This window comes from Gossypium raimondii, chromosome 10 (assembly GCF_025698545.1).
Source record: "Gossypium raimondii isolate GPD5lz chromosome 10, ASM2569854v1, whole genome shotgun sequence".
In the NCBI taxonomy this organism is placed as follows: Eukaryota; Viridiplantae; Streptophyta; class Magnoliopsida; order Malvales; family Malvaceae; genus Gossypium; species Gossypium raimondii.
Genome location: NC_068574.1, coordinates 33,485,982 through 33,513,625, shown reverse-complemented (window position 1 = coordinate 33,513,625; position 27,644 = coordinate 33,485,982). Strand labels below are relative to the sequence as shown.

General features: G+C 33.2%; 1 protein-coding gene and 1 non-coding gene across 6 annotated transcripts; one reads left to right on the top strand and one right to left on the bottom strand.

Annotated features, from left to right (window-relative positions):
- The first annotated feature begins 262 nt into the window (after positions 1 to 262).
- On the top strand, positions 263 to 22,706 carry LOC105778427 (ATP-dependent permease PDR12). 5 transcript variants are annotated; one of them, XR_008189874.1, is made up of 7 exons: positions 263 to 887; positions 1,871 to 2,005; positions 2,131 to 2,225; positions 4,529 to 4,618; positions 12,156 to 12,232; positions 20,963 to 21,043; positions 22,524 to 22,706. XR_008189874.1 is itself a non-coding variant. In XM_052621938.1 (4 exons), coding segments are annotated over exons 1-4 (567 nt in total). In that variant the 5' UTR covers positions 278 to 551; the 3' UTR covers positions 12,157 to 12,958. The 5 variants fall into 5 exon arrangements, 1 of the variants encoding a protein (XP_052477898.1); XR_008189873.1 differs by having other exon boundaries at positions 21,861 to 22,706; XR_008189871.1 differs by lacking the exon at positions 4,529 to 4,618 and having other exon boundaries at positions 278 to 887; positions 21,861 to 22,706.
- A 4,306-nt stretch (positions 22,707 to 27,012) lies between these two features.
- LOC128034282 (small nucleolar RNA R71) lies at positions 27,013 to 27,119 on the bottom strand. Its single transcript, XR_008190412.1, has one exon. It is a non-coding gene; the product is annotated as a small nucleolar RNA R71 (small nucleolar RNA).
- Positions 27,120 to 27,644: the final 525 nt, after the last annotated feature.

Here is a 27,644-nt window from a genome sequence, read left to right as displayed (position 1 = left end):
TATTTTGTTTGTGGATCGTGCTCTTAGGTGGTTATGCATTTTAAATACTTCGCCATGTTTTAAATCATGCATTTGAAAGGCTCATACCCGCTTCTTCTCTAACACAAAACTGGAATACATAATAGTTGAATAAATAGCAGTGTAGTTTAGCTATGTTTTTATTTTATTTCTCATGTTTTTATTAAAAAAGTAAATATTTAACATAAAAAGTGATATTTAACTTCTTACTATTCAATTCACCGAGACATACATTGATGTTGTAATTAGTATTTAGCAGGCAAAGCGATAAGCATGTGTATGAAGAGCCAAGTATTGAGTAACCAGTAATTCTCCGTAACCCTAAGAGGTTTGGTGACAAACCTACTTTTCCGAACTAACTTCTTCACAGTCGCAAGTGCCATATAGCTATTCCTTTCTGACACTTTCTTTCACTATATATAACTAAGCATATTGTCTACACAAAAGCGACACTTATTATTTTCTTTGTTTGCATTGCTTTACTTTCATCTTATTTTTTGTTTTGTTTGTACGGAGGGATATTGTTTGATTTGATGGGTGACGTGGAGATAGAGGAGGTGAGCGGCGGTGTTAATGGAGGTGCAGAAGTGCAGCAGGGTGAGGAAGGGTTGGGGAGAGGGAGAGGGGAAGGAAATAGGATGTACTTGGTGTGGGAAGAACTGACGGTGGCGCTGCCCAACTTTGGGAATGGACCGACCAGGAGATTGCTGGATGGAGTAACCGGGTGCGCTCAACCTGGTAGAATCATGGCCATCATGGGTCCTTCTAGCTCTGGCAAATCCACTTTACTCAATGCCTTAGCAAGTTTTCGCCTCTATCCATCCCCCAACTTAACCACCACAATCCTCAATATTATGGCTGCATTTATGGTAACTTTTTCACATCTGTGTATTGTTTTTGATCTTTTGGTTTCATCGCATGCTTGTAACCCAACTCCATTCAACCTTTTGCAAGCAACTAATTAAACCAACAATCATCCTTTTTATGTCCTGATAAATCCATTTTGAGTGGTAAACATGATAATAACATATGAATATATATAAAGAAGAGAATCTCAAATACATGACATTTTCTGTTGGATTATACTATATATTATATAAAAACTCTTAAAAGGAAAAAAAAAAGTACGGGCTTACAGATCTTAAGCCTTTCTTCTTCTTCAGATTTATAAACAGCATTTGGTGCTTTCATAAAATATTTATTTCATATCTTCTGTTTATACAATTTAGTCTAAAAAGGCTTACATCTCTTTCAAAGTTGATGATCTTATCCATACTTGAACTTCAAATTCTTCCAGATTTAGTTGTTTATATACGTATGGATAAAATTGCTTCTTCTTTTAAAATCTGTTCTTTTGCATGTTTATATACGTTTCTTATCAACAATTTATTAGTTAATGTAGTTTTTCTCACTGTTTTCTAGCTTTTTTTTAGTTTGTAATAACTTTAATGAAATGGAGTGACATGTTTTCTTGATTGATTTCATTTTAATGGATACTACAGTTTCAATGAGATTGATTGATGTTGATGTATTGACGGCTATATGTAATTGGGATTAGTTTTGGATTTTGGTTTAATGTTGTTCTTTGTCTGCTCAATGGGCTTATCAACAATTTGTGCCTGGAATTCTACTGTCGGCATCCACATGATTACTAGAAAATATAAAAATGACTTGAGCTTCATACTTGAGTTAAGGGCTCCCGTTTCATTTTTCTGCTTGGAGATGTATGTTAGTAAATCCTGAAGATGGCCTAATGTGTGTAGCAGTATGTAGAATTTCTCTCAAGATAAATTGATTTTCTTATTCTTTTCTATGTTTTCCCTTTGCTTTTGATATGTTGATGAATCTACAGAGTAGGGAATACAAATATAATAGACAAGCTTTTAACCAAAAAGCACAATCAATGACTGAAAAATATGCCAAGGCTGGAGCTGGAGAAAGCAGTTGTAGCTATCAATGCACTGAAACTAAAGTTGATTCAACGATGGTATTAGCAGTTGATTTATTTGATTTTTACGTTGTTTGTTTTGGATTCGTTATTCTTCATACTAAATTGTTTGATAAATTGTCCACCCATTACATTTTTTTTTTTGCATTTGTTTTGCATCTTAGTGTGCTGAAGAATCGAGACAATATGGAATTTCTGGGGTGTTGTCTTATGGGCTACTGAATACAATTTACTACCTCATTACCTTTCTCTTGGTGTGGTAAGTAAACTATTGCTTCATTGTTAGTTCATGATTTCCTTGCTTGATTTCATTTGGCATATATATTGCATAGACCTATATCTTAGCTACCTAATGATCTCAACCATATCTTTAAATATTAAATCCTACTCGCTACTCCTCTTGGATATATATTATCATAATTTCCACTTCTTTTATTGCCTATTCATTGCTGCTTGCATGGTGTTGGTGTCACATAGAATATATATCTTTTTTCAATAATTGACTCTAATTCATAAACTATTACTAGTTGATAATTGATATAGATTGTACATATTAGTATTTTCTTTAGTTGAACTTCTTCTGTTAGGAATAACTCCATTATATATCAATATCCTATATAAAATTAGACCTACTTTCTACCCCTAAAATGCATTCTTATCTGATGAGTTTAGTTTTAATCACAATTTGTTTGCCCACGTTATCCATTTATTTTCCCTACGAAATAAAGAAAAATAAACATGTATTATGCTTTAATTAGCTGACAGAATAAGAAAATAGGTATTCTAATAGTGTTTTTTAAATTTCCCTTATTCTAATAGTGTTGCGGTGGATAGTCATGCACTGAATTTGCACCTGAAAGTAAAATATTAAAAGTATACCGGTGATGGAATTAGCTTTTATAAATCACTTCTGGATTGTTGTGTGATCACATGTTTTGATGATTGATGTTCATATATATATATGGTTTTTCTCTATGAAAATCCTTTTGTTTTCACATGTTGCCATGCTAAACTAGTAGCACTCTATCTTAATTTTGCAATCACTACTCAGAGGTAGGTTCTTGCATGAAAAACCTATTGAAGAGGAGAGATCACCTTCAATGGCAGTGAGTGAATTAAATCAATTAAGTCACTACTCAGAAGTAAAATATCCATTAGCCTATTACTTTATCAGAATGTGTTATATTTCCTCAACAATGTCTAATTTGAGTTTATAGAAGCAATAAACTCATGTAGTAAATATGGATGTAGTAAACCCATTTCATCTAATTTCAAAGGGTTTTGAATTTCCATTTTAGTCTATAAATTTTCAAGTTTATTCTTGTACATTTTGAACTTGTGCATTTTTTTTGCAATCAATTAGTTGCACTATTTTAACTTGTAATTTTGCTATTTAAATATTAACATGATTTTGCAATATTTTGACTAAAAAAGTTAATTTATTATATGATTAAATACTATCTTTTTGACTAAAAGTATATATTTAATACTAATTAATTTTTTATATTAATAATGTTTGATTTTAATATTTAATATTTTTAAATGTTTTTAAAAGTTAGTGGCATTTTTCCATAAACGCCGCCAAAGAACGGTACTTTTAGCGGCGTTTGTGATAAAAGCGCCGCTAAAGATTATGTTCTTTAGCGGCGTTTGTGTTAAAAGCGCCGCTAAAGATAATAAAAGCGTCGCTAAAGAACATGACCTTTAGCGACGTTTGTGAAAAAGTGCTGCTAAAGGTCATGTTCTTTAGCGGCATTTGTGATAAAAGCACCGCTAAAGATCATGTTCTTTAGCAGTGTTTCTGTGAAAAAACATCGCAAAAGTTAGCAACGTTGTCAATAGTGGCATTTTTTGCGGTGCTAGTGGAAGCGCCGCAAATACTTTTAGCGCCGCTAAAGGCCTAAAAAACGCTGCTAAAAGCTTGTTTTGGTGTAGTGAGATTTAGTGATGATGAAGCCATTTCGTTAAGTTAAACTAATAATTAAATTAATGTAAGTAAACCATGATTAAACCAAATTAAACTAGATTAATTAAACCATAATCCAACTAAATATATTAAGTTAGTGGAGAAGGATGTTAAAGCCATCTTTCATCTTCTTCTCGTTCACGAAGAACAAAACCTAAGGAAACTTTATTTTGTAAGTGAATTCAAGCAATTTTTATTGATTTGGGGTCATGGAAGCTTAATTTAGTTAGCTCACGTACTAAATTGTAAAACTGATAAAGTTTTAGAAAGTTTTCATTGTTGGTTTCTTGAAGAATTAGGCATGAAATTGATAGATTTTAAGCTTAGAATATAAAAAAAGTACTATATTGTAAAGTTAATTTAGCTTGTTGTTAACTTTGCTACATTAAGGACCAAATTGAATAAATGTAAAACTTGTTATGAAATTATGTTATAAATAGATAGTATGAGGTCCTTAAAGAGAATATATGAAATTGGATTTTAATCCAAAGCTAGGAATTTAAAGTTATGACTATCCGAAGTACAATAGGCTCATGCATATAATAGCATAGTAAGGGATATTTGGTACTAATTGGAGATATAAAATGATTGTTTAGATCAAGAAGTGAATCGAAGTGGAGTTGATCTAGAAAAGGCTAAAATTGCAGATTAGCCCCTAAAGTATCCGTTTTACATATTTTGAATAGGTAAGTTCATATGGGACTTTACATATGTTTTATTTAAGAAGAATTTAGTGAATATGACACACATGGTTTAAATTGAAATGAATTGAAAAGTTACATGAAGATTGGCTATTATGAGATACTACATAGTGCAAATGTAAAGGTTGGTTGATTACAAGACTGGTAAATGGAATATGTAATTATGTTCATATATTGGTAATGACATATGTATACAGAAATGATGCCCATGTGAACTTAGTAAAAGGTTAGGATATGCATGGCATGCTAACCTACCATTTGAGCCATTCCACTCATGCATCACAAGTACCCAAAATGATACATACCAACAAGGTCTCAAATGGTACCAACCAAGACAATTTGCAAGAGTTATACATACCATTACAAGTCCACTTATACATGCCATTATAACATTGGCCAAAAAATTAAAAAAATACTGATATTTATGCTGGATAGTGTGATAAATCTTTGACGAGCTTCCAAACCATCGAGCTTACAATAATATATAAAACATAAGAAAAGAAACAATCTAAGCACATAATGCTTGGTAATTTCGTAGAACATGAAACATAACTTACCATTTCATTTATATAACATTAAGTATAAACCTAATATAATCCAACCACAATCTTGACACAAGCTTGTTCATCATCATCAACACATAAGTTAGTGCATTTATACATAATTCACTTGAATTAAACATATGATAATTCATTTCCATATGAACATACATCATTTGATTCATTCATCATTTTCATGAGCATAAGCATAATTCCATTTGGAAACTTACCATTTCAATCCCTTTTCTTGCTCGCTGAAACATCTAGAATATCATTGGATACTTGGGAAAGCTGACACGAAGTGTGCTTAAATATATAATCGTAACCTTTCCTTTATATCATTGTTTACATGAGCTATGAAATGGGCCTGCTCACAAGAGTTGTGGGTCGGAATGAAAGCTATACGATGCTGCTCACATGAGCTGTAGAGTATCTGCAACAAACGCAGGACCTCAACCATCGGTAAGACATTCAAGACCAGTACCCGAAACATGAAATCCCTGATGACATGTCATTTGTATCCTACAAATTCCTAAGGTTCAACCAAAACTCGATAACCGTCATGGCATTGATTTATTTACATATCGACCAATTCACATGATAAATAACATATTAACATACTATTTGAAATAGTATTAAAACAATAACTTTTCATAAGAACTTACCTCGACAACTAGGGCGTAGAAACGAAATCGAACTAATCCAAGGCTTTAGGTTTTCCTCGATCTAGATTCAAACATGGTCTATCTTGATGTAACTGGACAAATTCAATACCTTTATAAGCCCTAGTATTCAATTTAGTCCACATTTCATATTTTTGCAAAATTACTATTTTGCCCCTGACATTTTAACTTTTTACAATTTAGTCCTTAAGGTCATAAATTGAAATCTACACATTTTAATCCTCCTTTCAAGCTCACTGATTTCTCTAGGGGCTTAAAACAATTTATACAAACCATCATTTCATAAATTGGCTATGAACTTTTACCATTTTTACAATTTAATCCCTAAATGTAATTTTCATCAAAAATCACTTTACAAAACTTGTTTATTTATCAACAAGGACTCTTAATCTATCATTAAACATCAAGAATCATACAAAAGCATTCATGGCATAACCCTCAGTCTTTAACAGTTTTACAAATTGATCATCAGGCTTGCTAGGTTAAGCTAAAACGACCTCAAAAACATAAAAATCATTAAAAATGGAGTTGAAATACATACCATGCAAGCAAGGTAGCTTGACAAAACCTTTAAACCTTAAAGATGGACTTTCTAACCCTATTTTCGGTGGAGAAATACACTAAAGAAGATGATACAATTGTTTTACTTTACTTTACTTTATCTTAAGTATTAAATTACCTTAATAACCTTGCTAATTAATTAAATAAAACACCAATTTCATGCCCATCTTTGTCCACTTTAAAGTTTTATAGCCATTTCACCCTTTTAACAAATAGAACTCCCATTTTGCACATTTTATGATTTTGTCCTTTTCACATAATTAATCATGCAAACATCAAAATTTCTCAACAAAATTTTAATACGACCTTGCTAACATCCCATTAACATTAAAATAATAATTTATTCATCAAATTTGTGGTCTCAAAACCACTATTCTAATTTTACTGAAAATAATCTATTACACGGCCACCTATAAACGTACTACCGTTTATAGAATAAATATAACACCAAAGATATAAGAATTAAGAATGACGATGTTCGCAAGTGCACAGGTCAAATTGTAATATAATTGTACAACAAAATTTTAATACGACCTTAATAACTTCCAATAAAAATTAAAATAGTAATAAAATAATATTTTATTTGTCAAATTTGTGGTTCTGAAACTACTACTCTGATTTCACTAAAAACGGGCTATTACAACTCTCCCCTAAAGGATTTTCATCCACAAACCTTACAAAAAATAAGTTTGGGTATTGTACTTTCATAGCTTCTTCTAATTCCCAGGTAGCCTTTTCTATTCTATGTCGCTGTCAGAGAACTTTAACTAAAGCTATACTTTTTTTCCCAATTCTTTAACTTTCTGAGCTAGAATTCTGATTAGTTCTTCACTATACGTCATATATGGCTATATCTTAACACCAATAGGTGAAATCACGTGTGAAAGATCTGATCGATACCATCGTAACATCGATACATTGAATACATTGTGAATCTTTTCTAACTCTGATGGTAAATCCAATCTTTAAGCTACTGGCCTAATTCTCTCAATGATCTCGTATGGGCTGATAAACTGCGGACTAAGCTTTCCTTTCCAACCAAATCGAAGGACTTTCTTCCAAGGCGATACTTTCAAAAATACCTTGTCGCCAACTTGAAATTCAATATCTTTTCTTTTCAAACTACATAAGATTTTTGTTGATCAGAAGCCACTTTCAAACTATCATGTATCACTTTTACATTTTCTTCGGTTTCTCAAATCAAATCAACACTGAATAACTTTTTCTCCCTCAATTCAATCCAGTATAACGAAGGTCGACATTTTTAACCATATAAAGCTTCATACGATGTCATTTTAATGCTCGCTTGATAACTGTTATTGCATACAAATTCAACCAACGGCAAAAATCTCTCCCAGTTACCTTCAAACTCTAAAACACATCAAAGCATATCTTCGAGTATCTGAATTACTCGCTCAGACTGACCATCACTCTGTGGATGAAATGTTGTACTAAAATGCAGTCTAGTAACTAGAGTATCATGTAACTTGCTCCAACATCGAGACGTAAATCATGGATCCCTATCAGAGATAATAGAAACTGGCACACCATGGAGTCTAACAATCTCAGAAACATACAATTCTGCTAATCTTTCTAGTGAATAATCCATACGCACAGGAATGAAATGCTTGGATTTCATCAAATGATCTACAATGACCTAAAAACATCTTTCTTTCTCAAAGATAAAGGCAATCCAAATACGAAATTCATCGTAACACGTTCTGATTTCCACTCTGGAATCATAACAAGTTGTAGCAAACTAGAAGGTACCTGATGTTCAGCTTTAACTTGCTAACAAACCAAACATTTCAATACAAGCTCTGAAATCTCTCGTTTCATACATAGCCACCAATACATCTGTTTCAAATTGTCGTAGCTATCAGGATGAATCGACAAGCTACTACTATGAGCTTCCTGTAAAATCTTCTGAATGAGATTAGAATTTCTCAGAACACAAATTTTGTTTTTGAAGTACAAACTGTCGTCTGAACCAATATGAAAATCTAAATCAAATGTCATCTCAATTTGTTTTCATTTAGCGACCAAAGCATCATCACATTTTTAAGCTTCGCAAATCTCTTGTAGAAACGTTCGTCTAGCTTTTAATTAAGGTAAAATTGAACCATCATCAAGCAATGTCAATCGTGTGTTCAATGCTCACAAAGAAAATAGAGATTTTCTACTTAGTGCGTTAGCAACAACATTAGCGTTTCCCGAATGATAGTCGATAATCAAATCATAATCTTTCAACAATTCAAGCCATGTGCGTTGTCTCAAGTTCAAGTCTTTCCGTGACATCAAATACTTCAGGCTTTTATGATCCGTAAATATATGAAATTTTCTCTGTACAAATGGTGTTGTCAAATATTTAAAATGAATACGATAGCTTCAAGCTCTAAATCTTGAGTCAGATAATTATTTTCGTGTGGTTTTAATTGTCGAGAGGCATACGCTATCACTTTTCCCTCTTGCATCAAAACACAGCCCAAACCATTCAATGAAGCATCACTATAAATCACAAATTCTTTACCGAACTCTGGCTGAACCAAGGATGGTGCATTGGTTAACAAAGCTTTCAATTTTTTAAAAATTTGCTGACATTTCTTAAAGTCGAACTTGACATCTTTCTGAAGTATTTTTGTCAACAATGTAACAATCATTGAAAATACTTTGACAAATCTTCTATAATATTCGGCTAATCCCAGAAAACTTCTGACTTCAAATACATTTCTTAGAGGTTTCTAGTCCACTGCAACTGAAATTTTACTTGGATCAACTCTAATACCGTCTACCGACACTACATGTCCCAAAAATCTGACTTCACGGAGCTAGAACTTACATTTACTGAACTTAGCGAACAATTTTTTTTTGCGAAAATTTTGCAAAACAATTCTCAAATGTTGTACATGCTCTTTATCATGTTGAGAATAAATTAGAATGTCATCAATGAACACAACAACAAATCTATCTAAATATGGTCTAAATATTATGTTCATCAATTCCATAAACATAGCAGGTGCATTAGTCAAACCAAATGGCATCACAAGAAACTCATAATGTTCGTACCTGGTTCTGAACGTAATTTTTAGTACATCATAGTCTTTAACCCATACCTGATAATAACCGAAACAAAGATCGATCTTTGAGAATATCATCGCACCTTTCAACTGGTTAAACAAATCATCGATACATGGCAATGTATATTTATCTTGATCATGACTTTGTTAAGCTATCGATAATCAATACATAGTTGCTTAGATCCATCCTTTTTCTTAATAGATAACACATGAGCACCCTAAGGAGAAAAGCTAGCTCGAGCAAAGCCCATATCTATCAATCTTGCAACTTTGCTTTCAACTCTTTTAATTCAGTAGGTGCCATTTGATACGGAGCTATCGATATTAGAGATGTTCTTGGCATTAATTTCATAGCAAACTTAAACTCTCTGATCGGCGATAACCTTGGTAATTCTTCTGGAAACACATCTTTAAACTCACATACAATTGGAACTGATTCTAACTTCAATTTTAAAACTCTGGAATAAAATATATAAGCGAGATATGCTTTACAGCCTTTTCTAAAATATTTATGTGCCGTCATAGCGGAAATAACATTAGATGTACTTTCCAGAGTGTCTGATTCAATTTGAAGCTTTTCACCGTTTTGACATTTTAACACAACATGCTTTTGTCTACATGACATCGTTCGCCTTTCTCGGGTGATATTCGATTACACATGTAACACTACAAACCCAATCCTAAGGAGGATCCAGGAATGACGTATCACTGCCTTAAAATAATTTTCTTGAAAACCATATCTGGCGTATACTTATTTACTACAGTTTAAGCTAGTTTGAAATATAAGCTATTTGTCAATCGAAGATCAATAAGATGATACACTTTGAAAACTAAAAATGCTTTACTAAAACTTCTTTGAAATAATAGTTTCGTTAGCACAAGTTTAAAAACAAAATATGTTCTTCAACTGTGAACATTTGACACCACCACATGTCATGCATAATAGAAAATACAATGAGTCTCACGGTAATGGTTTTCCTCTGGCGTAGTTTTTAGAGATTCCTTTACTTAGTCAATAGGCCTAGGAAGGAAAGGTAACTAAGTAAGTTTAAAGAACTTAGTGAGTTCCAGAAGAAAACATTGCAATAGTTACATATAATTCAAGTAAGCCTTTCCAACTCCATGAAGTCAGAAAGTTCACTACTTGGCGAATACCAAACACAGATAGGTTATACATCAGAAATAATTCCTTTGGCGTGTAATTAGGCCCATGCAACCATATAGACTACCTTCTTCATGTTAGCCACAAACCTTAGCCAATATACAGAGCCATATCAATTTTTCATTCATTTTCCTTTGTCATGATTTACTAATATGGTTTGCAATAACACTAGTCCTACCAGAGGCTACACGAAGATCTTCATGTATCGTGATTTGCCAGTTCAATGCTCATTTCATTGAAGGCAACACCATGAATTCATTTTCATATATCAGATCATGTTATTCATTTCAAAAGCAAGGAGTAGTAGCTTAAACACAAAAGAAGGTTCTTACATCTTAACACAGACAAACATTCATCACTCTTGTACAAACATTTTGTCTTCATAGAATATGTATATTTACCTTAAAACAAACATAAACAAAGGCATTACACACACATGGAGGAAGAAGGAACCCACCAGAAAATCCAGCAAGTAGCAAGACTCTTGCCCTTATCATGAGAACCTTCAGGAGTGTCTTGAGCTATAATATAAACTGTTAAACTTATCAGACTGTATACCAGAAAACTAAACAAACTTGAAAGTAACATCATCAGAAAACCCAGATTTAGGAAGTTTCATTCCTTACACCCAAAAACTGACGCTTAAGCGTGTAGCCCTAAAGTCACGTAAATAACCATGAAAATAACCTAAGGTTCATTGACATTTACTAGGTGCTAAAACAACAAAAGAGTTGGCTGAGTACAGTGAACCCAAATATTCAAGCAGGTTTTTGGTCTTAGGCTTTTCGAGAAAGTTGGCTAAGTATAGTGTACCAAAGTGTAGAGAAATTTTGAGAGGAAAATGTGAATACAAGAGCACACGTAAAAGCTTGCTTAAGAAGCTAATACCAACTTTATACAGATAGACACAAAAGCTAGGTTTAGTGGATAAATCTGATTATCCCTCTAACCTCCTCAATTCCTATGACTAAGAACTTTCTCTCTCATCATAAATGCAAGTCTTATCGGCTACGGTAACATAGTTCTATTCTAACCAATTCCCATTTGTCTAACTAAATTGTTCAACTAGAATAATAAAATAATTATATAATAAATGGTTCCATCAAACTAAAGATGTAACATATTCGTCTAACAGTTGAGGTGGCGTATACTCTTTAGAAGAGTCTGCCAAACCACCAAGCTCGCCCATCACAGACTTCGCCGAAAGGCGTACTCAAAGACTTACATACTTAGTCACAATTAATACATTACCCACTCAAAACTTGCTCTAAACACCATACTTCGATAAAAAATATTCGAACACTAGGACTATATGGAAACACAAAAATTTACACATTTTTACATACCCTTTTTAACTTAAAATCATACAATTTCGATAAAATTCTTGTCGAAAAAATAATTAATTTTTACAAAATAATTAAAGTGCACATAAAATATGACCATGTTGAATTTTATTTAATTTTATAATTAATTTTGATGAATTTTTTTTATTTTCAACAGATTTGCACAAAGGACAAAAAATGGCTCGACAAACACTACTAGAAGCGCAAAACCAAGAAGCAATTTGAAGTATCGAGGTGAACTAAATTTCAGCCTAAGATGGTTCAAATTTATATATATTAATTCATAATATAATTAATTTTAATTTATATCCAATTTCACTTGGGTTAATAAATTATTATTAATTAATTATGAAAAAGTGGTCCAGTTGAACTAAACCGAGTGAACCGAACCGACCAAGAAATGGACAGCCCAAAAACAGTCCCTAGAGCTGACCCAAATCAGCTTATTAGCTTGTTATTTAAGCTTGGAAAGACGCCCTTGAATACTTGTTCAAGTTGCATTCAAACCCCTCCACAATTGGTGGCTTTATAGATTTGCCCCAAGCCTAAATTAGCAAAGTTAAAACTATCAACCTTGCCACATGTGTGGTCGGCCAAGGGAGGGCTCTTTGGCTAATAATTTTAGCTATTTTTAGCAGCCCTCCTCAGCTATAAAAACCCCTTAGGCTGGTCATTTTAGAAAAACACCTCAAGCATTCACATATTTCCTCTCTTCTCTCCACTTTCTCTCTTCTTTCCATTCCAAAATTCCCTTGCTCTCTTGCCGATTTCTCCTCTTGGGAAAAGGGCACTCATCAGCTATTTGGAGCAGCAATTAAGTGTTCATAGCAGCCTTGGTCTACGAGGACAATAGAGAAGGAAGAACAGAGCAACTAGTCAAGCCACAGAAAAACAACGGATTTGATTCTTGTTCCCTATCTCTTTTATTTCTGTTGTTGTTATGCTGAACATATCTATGAATATTTATGTTGTTGGAATGGTTGATTTGATCAATTTAGTTTGAAATTAATTCGTGTTAGGTTGATTGCATTTCGTTTGTTAAAATTATTAAAATTGTGTTTATGTTGTTATAGGCCTCGATAAGATGCTTGATTAAGTAAAATCATGACTAAGTTATTTTTGCAGTAGAATTGTTAGGTAACTAATGAATTATTTATTTAAATGGATTGAAATTGTAATTAATGGACACAAGATTTAATCGATTGCATGTTTAATCATCTAAGGTAGTGAGGTTAGATTAGCAACAAGATGTCGACGATACATTTGCCTTGCATAACTTGCAAGATTATTGTGATTAAACTGTTTCAAGGTAAGGATACTTTGTTACCTCACATAGTCTTTTATGTGCTTATTAAATCGAGTTAATTGTTTGAATTGACATAAGGATATGTACAAGAGATTATTTCGATTTAATAAGTATGTATGTTCAATAACATATTTCCTATTAAGATTTGTTTAATTGGTTGAATTGACATAGGGATATAGTTAAGAGATAAATGGATTTGGTAGGTGAGTATATTTATAAGTTATCAAATTACCGAGTTGTCGTGAACTTATTCGTAACAATATAAACATGAGTTTAATAATTTTAAGTTAAGAAATGTAATTAATCTAATACAATTATGTCATTTGATTAAAATTGTATTTTGAAATCGTGCATTTGAGATTTATTTATTTAGTTTACATAATTTAAAATCTTAGTTTTTAATCACCCTTTTCAAACAAAGTATTTTTCTTTACCAAAGTGTTTAAAATAGCATTCATAACTAATTCTTTTCAAAGTCCCTGTGGGTACGATAACTCGGCATTTACTTGTCACTTTATTACTTGTTGCGATTGTGTACACTTGCACATTTCCGTCGTTCCACTATACCAGGCGGGATGTTACAACTTTACCCCATTTAGGAAATTTCATCCCCAAAACTCATGCGTAAAAATAACCGAGGATATTGATCTCTCATTAGGCTTTCTCTTTCCCAAGTAGCTTCTTCAGTAGTATGATTTCTCCGTAACACTTTAACCAAGGGAATTCTTTTATTTCTTAACTCTTTAACTTCTCTGGCTAGAATACAAATAGGTTCTTCCTCATAGGACAGGTTCACTTCAACCTCTAGTTTTTCAATCTACACAATATGATCAGGGTTGGATCTATACATTCTTAACATCGATACATGAAACACATTGTGGAGCTTTATAACTCGGGAGGCAAAGCCAACCTGTACACCACTGGTCCTACTCTCTTTATAACTTCATATGGCCCTAAAAACCTTGGACTCAATTTTCCTTTCTAACCAAACCTAATGATCTTTTTCCAATGGGAGACCTTTAAAAACACTTTATCTCCAACCAAAAAGGAGACTTCCTTCCTTAAAAAATCTACATAAGTTTGTCGTCGATCTTGTGCAACTTTTAAATGATTGTGGATGATGGCAACTTTCCCTTTAGTTTCGCATACCAAATCTGACCACACTATCTTTTTCTCATTAAGTTCCATCCAACAACTAGGTGTTTTATACCTTCTACCATACAAAGCTTCGAATGGTGACATCTTCAAACTGGCATGGTAACTATTATTATCGAGGAACTCGACCAAAGGAACATACTTTTCCCAGTTTATCCCTAAGTCGATTACATAACTCCTTAACATATCTTCCAAAACCTAGATAACTCTTTCTAATTGGCCATCTGTTTGAGGGTGAAATGTAGAGCTAAATTGCAGCTTAGATCCCAATGATTTCTATACTTGATTTTAGAACCTTGAAGTAAACCTTGGATCTCTATCAGACATTATGGAAAATGATATTCCATGTAGGCGTACTATTTTAGCAATCCAAAGTTCAGCTAACTTCTCCAGAGAATAGGTAGTATTTGCTGGCAGAAAATGAGTTGACTCGGTAAGCCGATCTAGAACAACCCAAACAGAATTCTTCTTGGTTGGACTGAGGGTAACTCTGATACAAAATCTATAATGATTCTATCCCACTCTTATTCTGGAATTTCCAAAGGATACGGTTTGTCTGAAGAAACTTGATGTTTATCCTTAACTCTCTAACACATCAAACAAGTTGATACATACTCAAAAATTTCCCTTTTCATGCCAGGCCACCAATAAGAGCCCTTCAGATCTCTATACATTTTGATGCTTCCAGGGTGTAGAAGGTCCTTGATGAGCTTCCTTAAACAACTCTTTTCACAACCAATTTCCTACCGGTACAAACATTCTATTCTTAAACCTTAGCTCGCCATCTTTTCCTATACTGAAGTTTACTACTATGCCAAACTACATTCTTTGCTTGACTCGATCACACTGACTATCTTTCATTTGTTCCTCTAATATCTATAAAAGATGGGTTGGTTTCATGACTAATTCTGCCACCAAGGATCTATTATCAGACAAGGTGACCTTAGTCCGAAGAGACAGAAAATGATACGATCTGCCTCGGTGATGAGTCGAGTCGTATTTGTGTTGCCCGATCGTTTAAGACGAAGTTAGGAACAGATGGATGGTTAGTTAGTAACATTGGTGAAATAGTATCAATATGGTTTTTAAACAACAAAGTTCATAAATGGCAAAATTGGATGTGTTCGGATATGGTAAAAATGATGGAAAGTAACGACTCAAAATACAAGCAAGATTGGAAGTTTCGACCCAACACTTATAAGTATTTGAGAAAGGTTGAAAATTCATTCAAAACCTCGACCTACTATCTAGAAAAATATGAACCTCGGTATAGGGTTTGAACGCCACACTTGCTAAAGTGATAAGTTCGGGATAAAACAAAAAACGGGTTGACGCCACTAGCTTTGTAGATAAGCCAACAAGTCTTTGTACAAAATCGGAGAAAAGTATTTCTCACCAAATGAATAGAGTTTCATTCAAAGATGTCCAAAAGTTTCATTACAAAGTCTGATTTCACCTATTTATAGTGCTAGAATAGAGTAGCCAAATAGTCACAAGCATTCATCTTAATGTGCTAATTAAAAGCTGAAATAAAGTTCAAGTCTCTTGGCATTCTTCAGCCAATTAACTCCATAATTGAATTTCACTTCAATTTAGCTGAATGAATGTCCTTGAATGCTTGAAATATGACTCTTGAATTGTCCCTTGGCTAGCCAAATAGACACAAGCTCCTTAATGGTGTTTTGAATGCTTGATTTATTCTTTTGAAAGAGCAAAAATAGCTGCTAGAAGAAAGGGTTGTTGCCAAATTTTAAAGGGTATATAATGCTTTTTAAAACTCCTTAAATTATGTATAAAACCCCTTTCATAACAGCTCCTTCTTTTGTATTCAAATAGCACATGAAAAGTCACTTCAATTAAGTTGTAACAGCCTTGAAATGTAATGGTTGTGAGCTAAAGAAACTCCTGCAATAATCACATTAAAATGAAATCATTAAACATATTAAACACTAATTAAACATATCAAGAATAAATATTTAACTTAAGTAAATGAACTAAACATATGCATTAATTATTCCATCAACTAGTTAATTAAGAAAAATAAACTTAACTCATGCCTCAATAAATAATTCTAGAAACTAGATTAATTAAGAGCAATACTTAATAAAGTTCAACAAAAGAAAAACACTTATTAATTAAACTAAGATGAGTTGAATAAATATCCAGCAACTCATTTATTATACTAAAGATGAGTTTATTAAAATTTCAGTTCAACTTGCAATAAATTTCAAGTGACGCCTATTGGTTTAATCCTTTCATGGCGAATAGGTTCGACTTCTTATTCATCCTAAACTTGATCCACATAGCTTGCCAATGCATCTTTAAAGTTCTTAGCTCGTGACCTAGTTATAGGCCCTTGTGGCAGCTTAATGGATTCAGTACAAACATCCCGGGCTAAGGTCGTATCAGAAAGGTTGCCACAATTTTCCTACTCAGAGCATCCGCCACTACATTTGCATTTCCTAGATAATACTCAATGGTCAAGTCATAGTCCTTTAACAGCTCTAACCATCTTCTTTGGCGTATATTTAATCCCCTTTAATTCATCAAATATTTCAGACTCTTATGATTAAAAAATATATGGTATTTCTTACCATACAAATAATGTCTCTATAATTTCAATTCTAAGACCATTGTTGTTAATTCCAAATCATGTTTAGGATAGTTCATCTCATTGGGCTTCAATTGGAATGATACATAAGCTATGACCTTACCTTTTTGTATAAGTAGGAATCCTAAATCATTCAGAAACACATCTATATAAACTGTGTATTCTACTACAGGCTCTAGTTGTGCTAATGCTAGAGCTTCAGTTAGAACTGCCTTCAGTTTCTCAAAGCTCTATTGACAATCATCACTCCATACAAATTTTTCCTTCTTTTACAATAGCTAAGTGAGAGGCGATGCTATCATCGAGAAACCCTTCACAAACTTTTTGTAGTACCCAGCTAATCTCAGAATCTTGTGGACATCAGTAACATTCTTGGGTGAGTTTCATTCTAGTACTGCCTTAAACCTTAACAGGATCCACCATAATACTACTCTCTGAGATAATATGTCCCAAAAAATGCACTTCTTTCAGCCAAAACTCACAGTTACTGAATTTTGCATACAACTGATTATCGTGCAGGATTTTCAATACAATCCTCAAAAGCTATTCATAATCAATTTAATTATTAGAATACACTAATATATCATCAATAAAAACCACAACAAAGTAATCTAAATATGGTTGAAATACCCTATTCATTAAGTCTATGAATATTATTGACGCATTTGTCAACCCAAATGGTATTACCAAAAACTCATAGTGGCTATACCTTGATCGAAAGATTATCTTGGGCACATCATCACATTTAATATTTATCTAGTAACTTGATCTTAGATCAATCTTGGAGAAAATGGAAGCCCCACTGAACTAATCAAATAGGTCTTCAATCCTTGGAAGAAGAAACTTATTCTTTATCGTGACCTTGTTTAGTTGACGGTAGTCTATACATAGGTGCATCAATCCATCCTTCTTCTTAACAAATAAAATTGGCGCACCCCATGGTGACACAGTAAGCCTAATAAAACCCTTACTCAATAGATTTTACAATTATTCCTTTAATTCTTTAAACTCTAATAGAGCCATTCTCTAAGGCATACACGATATAGGGGTTATTCCAGGTTCCAACTCAATTGAAAATTTTATCTTCCTCTCAAGAGGCATCTCGGGAGGTTCCTTAGGAAACACATCCAAAAACTCTCTCACCACAGGCACTTGACTGATCTTACTCCTGGACTCATACATATCCATGATGTATGCCAGATAAGCTTATTTGCGCCCTGAACAATCATCTTCCTGGATGACATTGCAGAAATAATTCTATTCGTCAGTCATAACTGGGTACCAAACATCATTATCTCTTTACCTTTAGTATTTACTAGTCGTACACTTCTAGTTTTACAGTTAATGATAGCATTATTCCTATTTAGCCAATCTAGTCCTAAAATAGCATCAAACTCGTAAAAACTCAAGAATAACAAGTACCCCGAAAATACATGTTCACCAACAGCCAATGGACACTTTTTTATCAACTTATTGACCATTGTACTTTGATCCAAAGGGTTCGTTACTAGTACATTCGCTTCAGAGCACTCTATCTCAAGACCAAAACCCTTTATAACTTTAGTACAGATGTAAGAACGAGTAAAACCAGGATCAATCAAACCATAAATATTATAGCCAAGAAAATAAAAATTACAAGTTATAACCTCTGGTAGATCTACATCTTCCTTAGCCTTTATCACGTAGGCTCAAGCTGATGCGCCAGAACTCGTCTTACTAAAGTTCTTCCTTTGTGATCCCTGTACTGAGCTAACTTAGCAACTATCTTAGATCTACTCTTGCTTTGGAACTTTCGTGGACTTCTAACTGTTTGCTCAGTGCTAAATTCAGACATTGACGGGCAATCCTTAACCAATTGATCTCTGGATCCCCAACCAAAGCAATCTCTCAATTTCTTCCTACATTCACTACCGTGACTTCTACCACAATAGTAAAATTCACTTTTTATCATTCTAGAACCACCAAAACTCATCATAGACATAGCTGACTTGTTAAATCCCTCACATTTGTAGATGATGAACTGTGAAACTTTCCTTGAAGCTAAAAAGGTATGGTCTTTCGGTTTCTTAAAACTGGATGGATGTGGAGGACTTGATCTGCCTCTTTTCATTCTTTCTCTCTCAAATATTTTGCTTTTATCCTTGATAATTGATTGCATCTTGTGGGACTTAGTTGTCATTTTTACCAGAATCTTAAATTCTAAAGCTACCACCAAAGCTCAAATTTCATCTCTACGTCCGCATTCAAACTTATCACGCATCTATTTTTTTGTCTAAAACATACTTTTAGTGTAGCAACTAACTCGAATGAATTCACGCTTATACTCCATAACAAACAGTCTACCCTATTTCAGATACAAGAAGTTTTTCTTCATCTTCTCTTTGAACATCTGATTGACATATCTCTCTCTAAACTTTTCTAGGAAGAAATCCCAATCTATCATTGGTTCCGGGGTAACACTAACCAAGGTTTCCCACCATTGGCTTCTTCAACTAATAACACATCACATTGAAGATTGTCTTCATGGTTACATTTTAGTTCCTTACTAACCCTACACAACCGAGACAACCACTGCTCAGCTATAGTAGGGGTCATCTCCCTTATCACCAAGGAATTCATTGGCGCTTCTTTTCTGAATCTCTTGGACAGGATCAACCTTAGGGGGAGTCATAGCAAGCATAGGTGGGGCAGGCTGAACCGAGCAAGCTTTTCAGGTTGTGGTTGAGGAGGGTGTTGTGGCTTTTTTTCTTGTTCATCTACCATGAATTGGTCAAACAACTGAGTCATCTTGTAAAGAACATATTTCTAAATGCATTTCTTGTATTTCCTGTGTTGTTGTTATTGGCAGTGGTTGCCTATTTTTGGGTAGGGACATGACTTTCCATTTCTTCACCAATGACTTCTTTAGGTCTATTAGACATTTTCTTTACTCACTACTGTAACAACCCGGTTTTGACCCTAATCGGAATAGTGGTTTCAGGACCACAAATCCGAATTAGAAAAATATTATTAATATTATTTTGTGTGATTATTTTGTGTGCATTTGATTGTGTGAAATTTTCGTGTTTTAATTTCGTCGTCTAAGTGTCCGATTTGATAAAAGGGCTTAATCGCGTAAAATGAAAAATTAGGGGTTAATTATAAAAGTACCTAATTGTTGTTGTCTTTATAATTTAGAGGTTTTATTATGCAATTAGTCCACTATGAAAGTTAGTGGGTGGCAAAGGACTAATGTAACCTTATTATATATGTTTTATATATATATTAATAAAGGTTAATATAATAAATTAATAATAAGATTAATATATGTTTAATATAACAAATTAAAAGGCCATATTCTTCATCTTTTGGCCGAATTGAAGAGAAAATAAAAGGGGTTTAAAGCTTGCTTCATTTTGGCACTTTCAAGCTTTAATTAAGGTATGTTTTTGCTTCAGTTTTTGATGATTTTCACGTTTTTGATATCGTTGCTTTGAATACTACCCGACCCATGCTTGAATTTCTGATTTTGATGAATATTTTGAGTTATGCCATTGATGAATATTGTGTTTTGTGATGTTTGATGATGAATAATGGAAGATATGTCTTAGATTAACATGATTTGTCTTGGGATTTTTGATGAATTTGAGTATTTAGGGCTAAATTGTGAAATTAAATTTTTGGAGGACTAAAATGTGAAATAAATGAAATGCATGGACTTGTATGAATACAAGGAAGATTCGGCCTAACTATGGTGTTGTGAGATTTTGTGTAATTTGTGTTTTACGCAATAGGGACTAAATTGCAAAAAGTGTAAAATGTCTGGGGCAAAATGGTAATTTGCCCATTTATGTGTTTTTGGATAAAATTGAATGATTTTATGAATAAAAGGGTTAAATTTGAATATGTTTAGATCGCGAACTGAAGAAAACAGAATTAGATCGGGGAAAGTCGAAAGTAATCGAATAGTCGATCGTGTCTGCGGATATCCGAGGTAAGTCTATTAGCAACTGAAAGTTATTAAGTTAATATTTATACATGCATACTCATAGTATTTTATGTTGAGCTATAATTTAAAGTATATTAGTAGAATAAATTTTGAAGTGTGGATAATATATGTATATACTATGTTCGAATATACAAGTATGATCTTGTATAAATTCATGGTTTGAAATGAATATATGAAATGTAATCAAAATAGGTGATGTTAGAAAGCATGAATATAAATATGTAAATTTCTTTCTTGAAATTAGGTAAGAGAGATATATATACATACATACGATAGGTCAAATATATATATATATATAAGTTTTTGAGTTTAGTTAAAGTACAAATGTTGTATATGTATAAATTGTGGTATAAATCAAAGGTATGTATAACATTTATATATTAGGTTCAATATATGTATATATATATACAAGTATATACAAGTATAAAGTTTTGGATTGGATTTAAAATACGTAACTTATAATTGTATATATATAGTTTCGAATAGGTATATATATATATATGTGAGATATAATTTATAAGTAAATGCTATATTAGAATGAGCATCCTTACATATATGTATATGTTCTTTTATTGAACTTAAGTAGGACATTTATATAAGTTTATCTGAGGTTTAATTATGCAAGATTGTGTGTATTTGTTCTTGTAATGAATTTAAGTATGAAATTTTATATATGTATGTGAAAGTTTCGATTATGTATGTATATTCATGTAAAAGTTCTTGAATGGAAGTGATGATATGAAATTATTAGTTTGAATCATTATAAGGTGGTTGAATGTAATACAGACTTTACGTCTAGCAGGCTTGATGCTGGTGAAGTAATTCAGACTTTACGTCTAGCAGGCTTCATGCCGGTGATACATTTCGGACTTTAAGCCTAGCAGGCTAAATACCGGTGTACTGAATCAGGCTTTAAGCCTAGCAGGCTAAATGCCGGTGAATCTGTTTTTAAGCATGTGATTAAGTGTACAACTATATGATTTTGGATATATTTAATTGATAAGTATATTTATATATAAATTCGACTAAGTGTGTTGGATGATTATATATATATTCGGCTTATGCATTGGCAATATATATATATATATATAAGCTTGGGAGAATGCATTTGTTCATATGTATTAGATTTGTATTGGTTTAAAGTTTATCATTAGTATACATACACATTCGGTTATGATAGGTGTATAATATATATATATATGCTTGATTATATACATTCGGTTGAAATGTTGTTTGGTATAAACATATATTCAATTGATTGCATTCGATGTATACATATCTGACTATAAGTAAAATGGTCTGAGTGCAATAATGTATGAATGTTAGTTAGTCGTATTGGTTGAAATCTCAGTGAAATAGATTAAAAGGTTATTTTATTTATATATTTATATACATCTATTTATGTTGTAGACTTACTAAGCTATAAAAGCTTACTTTGTTTGTTTTTGTCCATTTGCTTTTATAGATTTTGGAGACGCGTTACGAGCTCGGGGATCATCAGCATAGTCCATCACACTATCGACTTCTTTTGGTATTTTGTTAAATATTTGAACTCAATCTTATGGCATGTATAGGTTTGAGTACGATGTTAATTACATTTTGATTGTAAATTATAATAGCTATGCGAAAGTAATTAAATTTCCATGTTGTGATCAGTTTGGTTTTAAAAATGGTTGTGTTTGTTCGGTAATGCCTCAAAACCCTAATTCAGCGACGGAGACGGGTTAGGGGTGTTACAACTACAAAAGAAGTGTTATCTTAGTACAAAACATTAGAGACTAAGCCATATGTGTACAATGCATGATATGGGTGTGATATTGCCTTTAATTTTTTTGAGAATTGATTAAACCTTGGCTCTGATACCAAACCTATAACACCCCAAACCCGATCCTAAGGAGGATCCAGGAATGGTATGTCATTGCCTTAAAATAATTTTCTTGAAAACAATATATGGCATATACTAATTTACTATTGTTTAAGCTAGTATGAAATATAAACTATTTGTTAATTGAAGATAAATAAGATGATACATTTTGAAAACCATAAATACTTTACTGAAACTTCATTAAAATCATATTTTCGTAAGCACAAGTTTAAATATAAAATATGTTATTCGACTGTGGACATTTGACACCACCCCCATGTCATGCATAATACAAAATACAGTCTCACGGCGATAGTTGTCCTCTGGCATAGTCTTAAGAAAATCCTTTACTTCGTCAGCACGCCTAAGAAGGAAAGGTAACTAAGTAAGTTGTAACACCCCAAACCCGGCCCAACTGTTATGGCCAAATTCGAAAAGCTACATCGGCCACCAAAATGGCCTAGAAAAAATTTCTTGATTTCAAACATACTTTAAACCATTTGCGCAATTCGTTCAAAACTAGTAAAATCTAATGTTCAACTTTATTTTCAATCTCATTTCAAAAACCATTTTTCCATAAAAATGACCTAAATAAATTTTTAGAATTTTGAAAAAATATTTAACAACTATTCACTTATTTGATTTCAACTTTCGTAAATAATCTTGAACGTTTTTTACCGCCTCAGCTTGGTATTTCTTTAATGCAACTTGCTGGTTTTTCTTTAAATTTTCCATTTCAGCACTATGTCTTTCTTTCATCCCTTCTATATTTGTCTTACGAGAACCCTCTATTTCTTTCACATTCTCATCTAGTACCGACTTCTCTATTTTAAACCCATCAAGCTCTTCTTTCATCCTCTTCCCCTTCTCTTCCCGGGCAGTAACATCCCTCTCTAATTTCATATTTCTCTCCTCCAACTCCTTGTATAATTGATGACCTTTGTTCAAAGCATGTTGGTTGATCTCGCTCTCTTTCTTAAATTCTTTTAACTTAAGCTCGTTGCAAACCACATGTAATTATCTCACTCTTAGCAATAATCATCTGTAAGGACTCCAACAACTCATTCAGAGAAGGTTTGTTCGTAAAAACTGACAATTAAGAAGGATATCCACTCTTCTTCACAAATTTCGAAATGTTTTCCTCCCACTTTTTCATCACCTCACTGGAAGAGAAAGGATATCTCCCCACACTAAGATTTTCACACCACGAAAAGAAGGTTTTTACCTCGCCATCAAGAGACTTCACTTTAAACGAACAACCAAGAGCTCTACACTGCACATTGCAAATTATGCTGAAGCTCGCTCCTCTAAATAGGGGTCCTTGTGGAACACCACATGGGATGACAGGGGGAGCTGGTAGTAGCGTGATTTCCTCACCTCTAGGCATAGCACAATCCTTTCCCTTCTTATGGCGGCCTTCCCTCAACCTCTCCATTGTTTCGTCATTGTTGCTGCCTTCTATACTCAGGGACATTTCAGTCACCATTTGATTCTTTTTAGCAGCACTGCTACCTTCACTAGCTGGAACAATGGGATTATTTTTACCTCATAAATTATGCATAAGAGATCCGATGTCCATGATACACCTAAGTTCCTGGAAACACGACAATATATCGACTTTTTCATGCCCTTTTTAACTCAAATTCATCCAGTTTCGGTGTAATTCTTATCGAAATATATATCATAAATATAAAAATAATTAAATTGTACTTAAATTATTAACATGTTGAATTTTAATTAATTTTATAATAAATTTTAATTAATTTTTATTTATTTTCAATAGATTCGCACAAAGGGCGAAAAAGGGCTCCGCAAACACTACTAGAAGCACAAAACCAAGAAACAATTTTGAAGCATCGAGGAAAATTAATTTTTCATCCTAAGACAGTCCAAATTATGAATATTATTTCATAATATAATTAATTTTAATTTTAATCCAATTTATTTTGGGCTAAATCATTATTATTAATTAAATTATGAAAAGATGCCCAATTGTGCTAAACCAAGAAGACCGATCCAACCGAGCAATGGGCTGCCCAAAATCTTCCCACATACTGACCCAATCATTTTATTTAGCTAATTATCTGGCTTGCAAAACAGCCCTTGAAGCTTCCTTGAAATTCCTTTCAAACCCCTCCACTTATCAAGCTTTTGTAGATTTGGCCGAGCTAAAATTAGCAAGTTTGAAGCTTCAACCTTGCCACATGTGTGGCCGGCCATGGGGGGAGTAAATGGCTGCTAATTTTTTCTATTTTTAGCAGCATACTCAACCTATAAATACCCCCCTTTGATGCTCAATTCAAACACACCACTCATCCTTTCATTCTACACTTCTCTCTAACTTTCTCTCTTCAAAACCCTTCCTTTGTTTTCAATTTTTTCCTTCCATTCCCTTATCGATCTCCCCTCTTGGAAAGGAGCCCTTCAACCACCATTGGAAGCAGCATTCAAGTGCTCGTAGAAGCCTCGGTTCAACAAGAACAAGCGGAGAAGGAGGAGCAGAGCAAACTAGTCAAGCTTCAGAGAAACACCGGATTTGATTCTACTTCCCTATTCTTTAATTTTTATTGTTGTTGTTATAAACATGTCTATGAATAATTATGATGCTAATATTAATTTAATTAATATGGCTTATATTTAAGTCGTATTAGGTTGATTGCATTTCGTCAACTTAACTTGTTAAAATTGTGTTTCTATTGTTATAGGCCTTGGTAAGTTGTTTTATTAAGTAAAATCATGATTAAGTTATTCTTGCATTATATTTGTAAGGTAACTGATGAATTAATTATTTAATCATGTTGAAATTGTAATTAATTGACACAATATTTAATGAGTGCATGTTTAATCTTCTAAGGTAGCTGAGGGTTAAATTAGCGACGTTATTAGACGATACATTAGCCTTGCATAACTTGCAAGATTTTTGTGATTAAATTGTTTCAAGGTAGGAATACATTGTTACCACACTTAATCTTTTATATGCTTATGAAGATTGTTAATTGTTTGAATTGGCATTAGAAATGTTTAAGAGATTAGTTAATTTAATAGGTATGTATGAGCAGTAGTTAGTAAGTTACCAAGTTGCCGTGAATTTATTCGTAACAACATGAACATGAGTTTAGTAATTGTAAGTTAAGAAATGCAATTCATCTAACACAATTATGTCATCTTGATTAAAATCATCTTTTGAAACCGTGCATTGGAACTTTTATTTTTATTTTATTTTATTTTACTTAATTAAATTTTAGTTTTTAATCACTTCCTCAAAATCAAAATATTTTTCTCACCAAAGTATTTTAATTGTATTCATAAATAAATTCTTTTCACAGTCTCTGTGGGTACGACAACTCGCCACTTACTTGTCACTTTATTACTTGTTGCAATTGTGTAGACTTGCACATTTTCATCATTCCAAGTTTTTGGCGCTGTTGCCGAGGACTATTTTAAAAGTCATTATTTGTGAATTTATTAATTTTGCATTTTGGTTTATTTTTCTGTTCAATTTTAACTTAATTAATTTTCTGTATTTGTTTCAGGTGTTTATGAGTTTTGATCAAATTATTGATTTACTCCTTGTAGACCGTGAGATTGAACGAAATTTTCAACAACGAATAAGACAAGCAAGTCAGAGAAGGACCGAAGAGATGAACTTTGAAAATTTGAATCAAGGAAACAGAGCACACCCTACTCAAAATCCTATCCTTATTGTTGATGATAGGGATAGAGCTCTCAGACAATATGCCATGTCAATGTCTCGTGATCTTAATCTGGGTGTTAGGAGACTCGAAATTGAGGCACAACAATTTGAGCTGAAGCTAGTTATGTTCCAGATGCTTCAGACAGTGGGCCAATTTAGTGGAATGCCTACCGAAGATCCTCACCTCACCTTCACTTAAGACTGTTTATGGAAGTCAGCGATTCTTTCAAGCTATTTGGAGTAACCGAAGATGCATTACAATTAGAGTTGCTCCCATATTCGCTAAGGGATGGAGCTTGAGTCTAGTTGAACTCATTGCCACCAAATTCTATTTCCACATGGCAAGCGTTAGCAGAAATATTACACATGAAGTATTTTCCATCTAGCAAGAATGCTAAGTTGAGGAACAAGATCACTGCTTTCCAACAAATTGATGATGAGTCCTTGTAAGAGGCATCGGAAAGGTACAACGAATTATTACAGAAGTGCCCTCATCACGGAATCCCTCATTGCATCCAACTTGAGATGTTCTATAATGGTCTCAATGCTCACATGAGGATGGTAGTGGACATTTCTACTAATGGTGCTCTCCTTTCTAAGTCTTATAATGAGGCTTATGAAATCATCGAGAGAATTTCCAACAACAATTATCAATGGCCAACCGATCGAGCAGTGTCAGGAAGATGAGTCGTTGGATTACATGAAGTGGACGCTCTCACTTCACTTGCACTCAGGTATCTTCTATTTCCTCAATGCTTAAAAATTTTACCAATAATGGGTTTAATAATTTTGCAGCTCCACCACCTAATCACTTTGAAAATATAACCAGTGTTTATTGTGGGGAAGGAAATTTGTTCGAAAAGTGTCCACCAAACCCAGAATCCGTGTATTACATGGGTAATCAGAACCAGAACTGAGGAAGGAAACGACTGCAATCCAATTTTTATAAACCATCTTGGCGAAACCACCCTAACCTTTACTAGAGTAACCAAGGGGCTGGAACCAGTAACACTTACGCCCAACCTAGA

Bases quoted from the DNA above. Each gene is read 5' to 3' on its own strand.
- LOC105778427 (XM_052621938.1), top strand. From the start codon at position 552: ATGGGTGACGTGGAGATAGAGGAGGTGAGCGGCGGTGTTAATGGAGGT. The intron at 888-1,870 runs GTAACTTTTTCA...ATGAATCTACAG, and splicing joins ATATTATGGCTGCATTTATG to AGTAGGGAATACAAATATAA. The intron at 2,006-2,130 runs GTATTAGCAGTT...TTTGCATCTTAG, and splicing joins CTAAAGTTGATTCAACGATG to TGTGCTGAAGAATCGAGACA.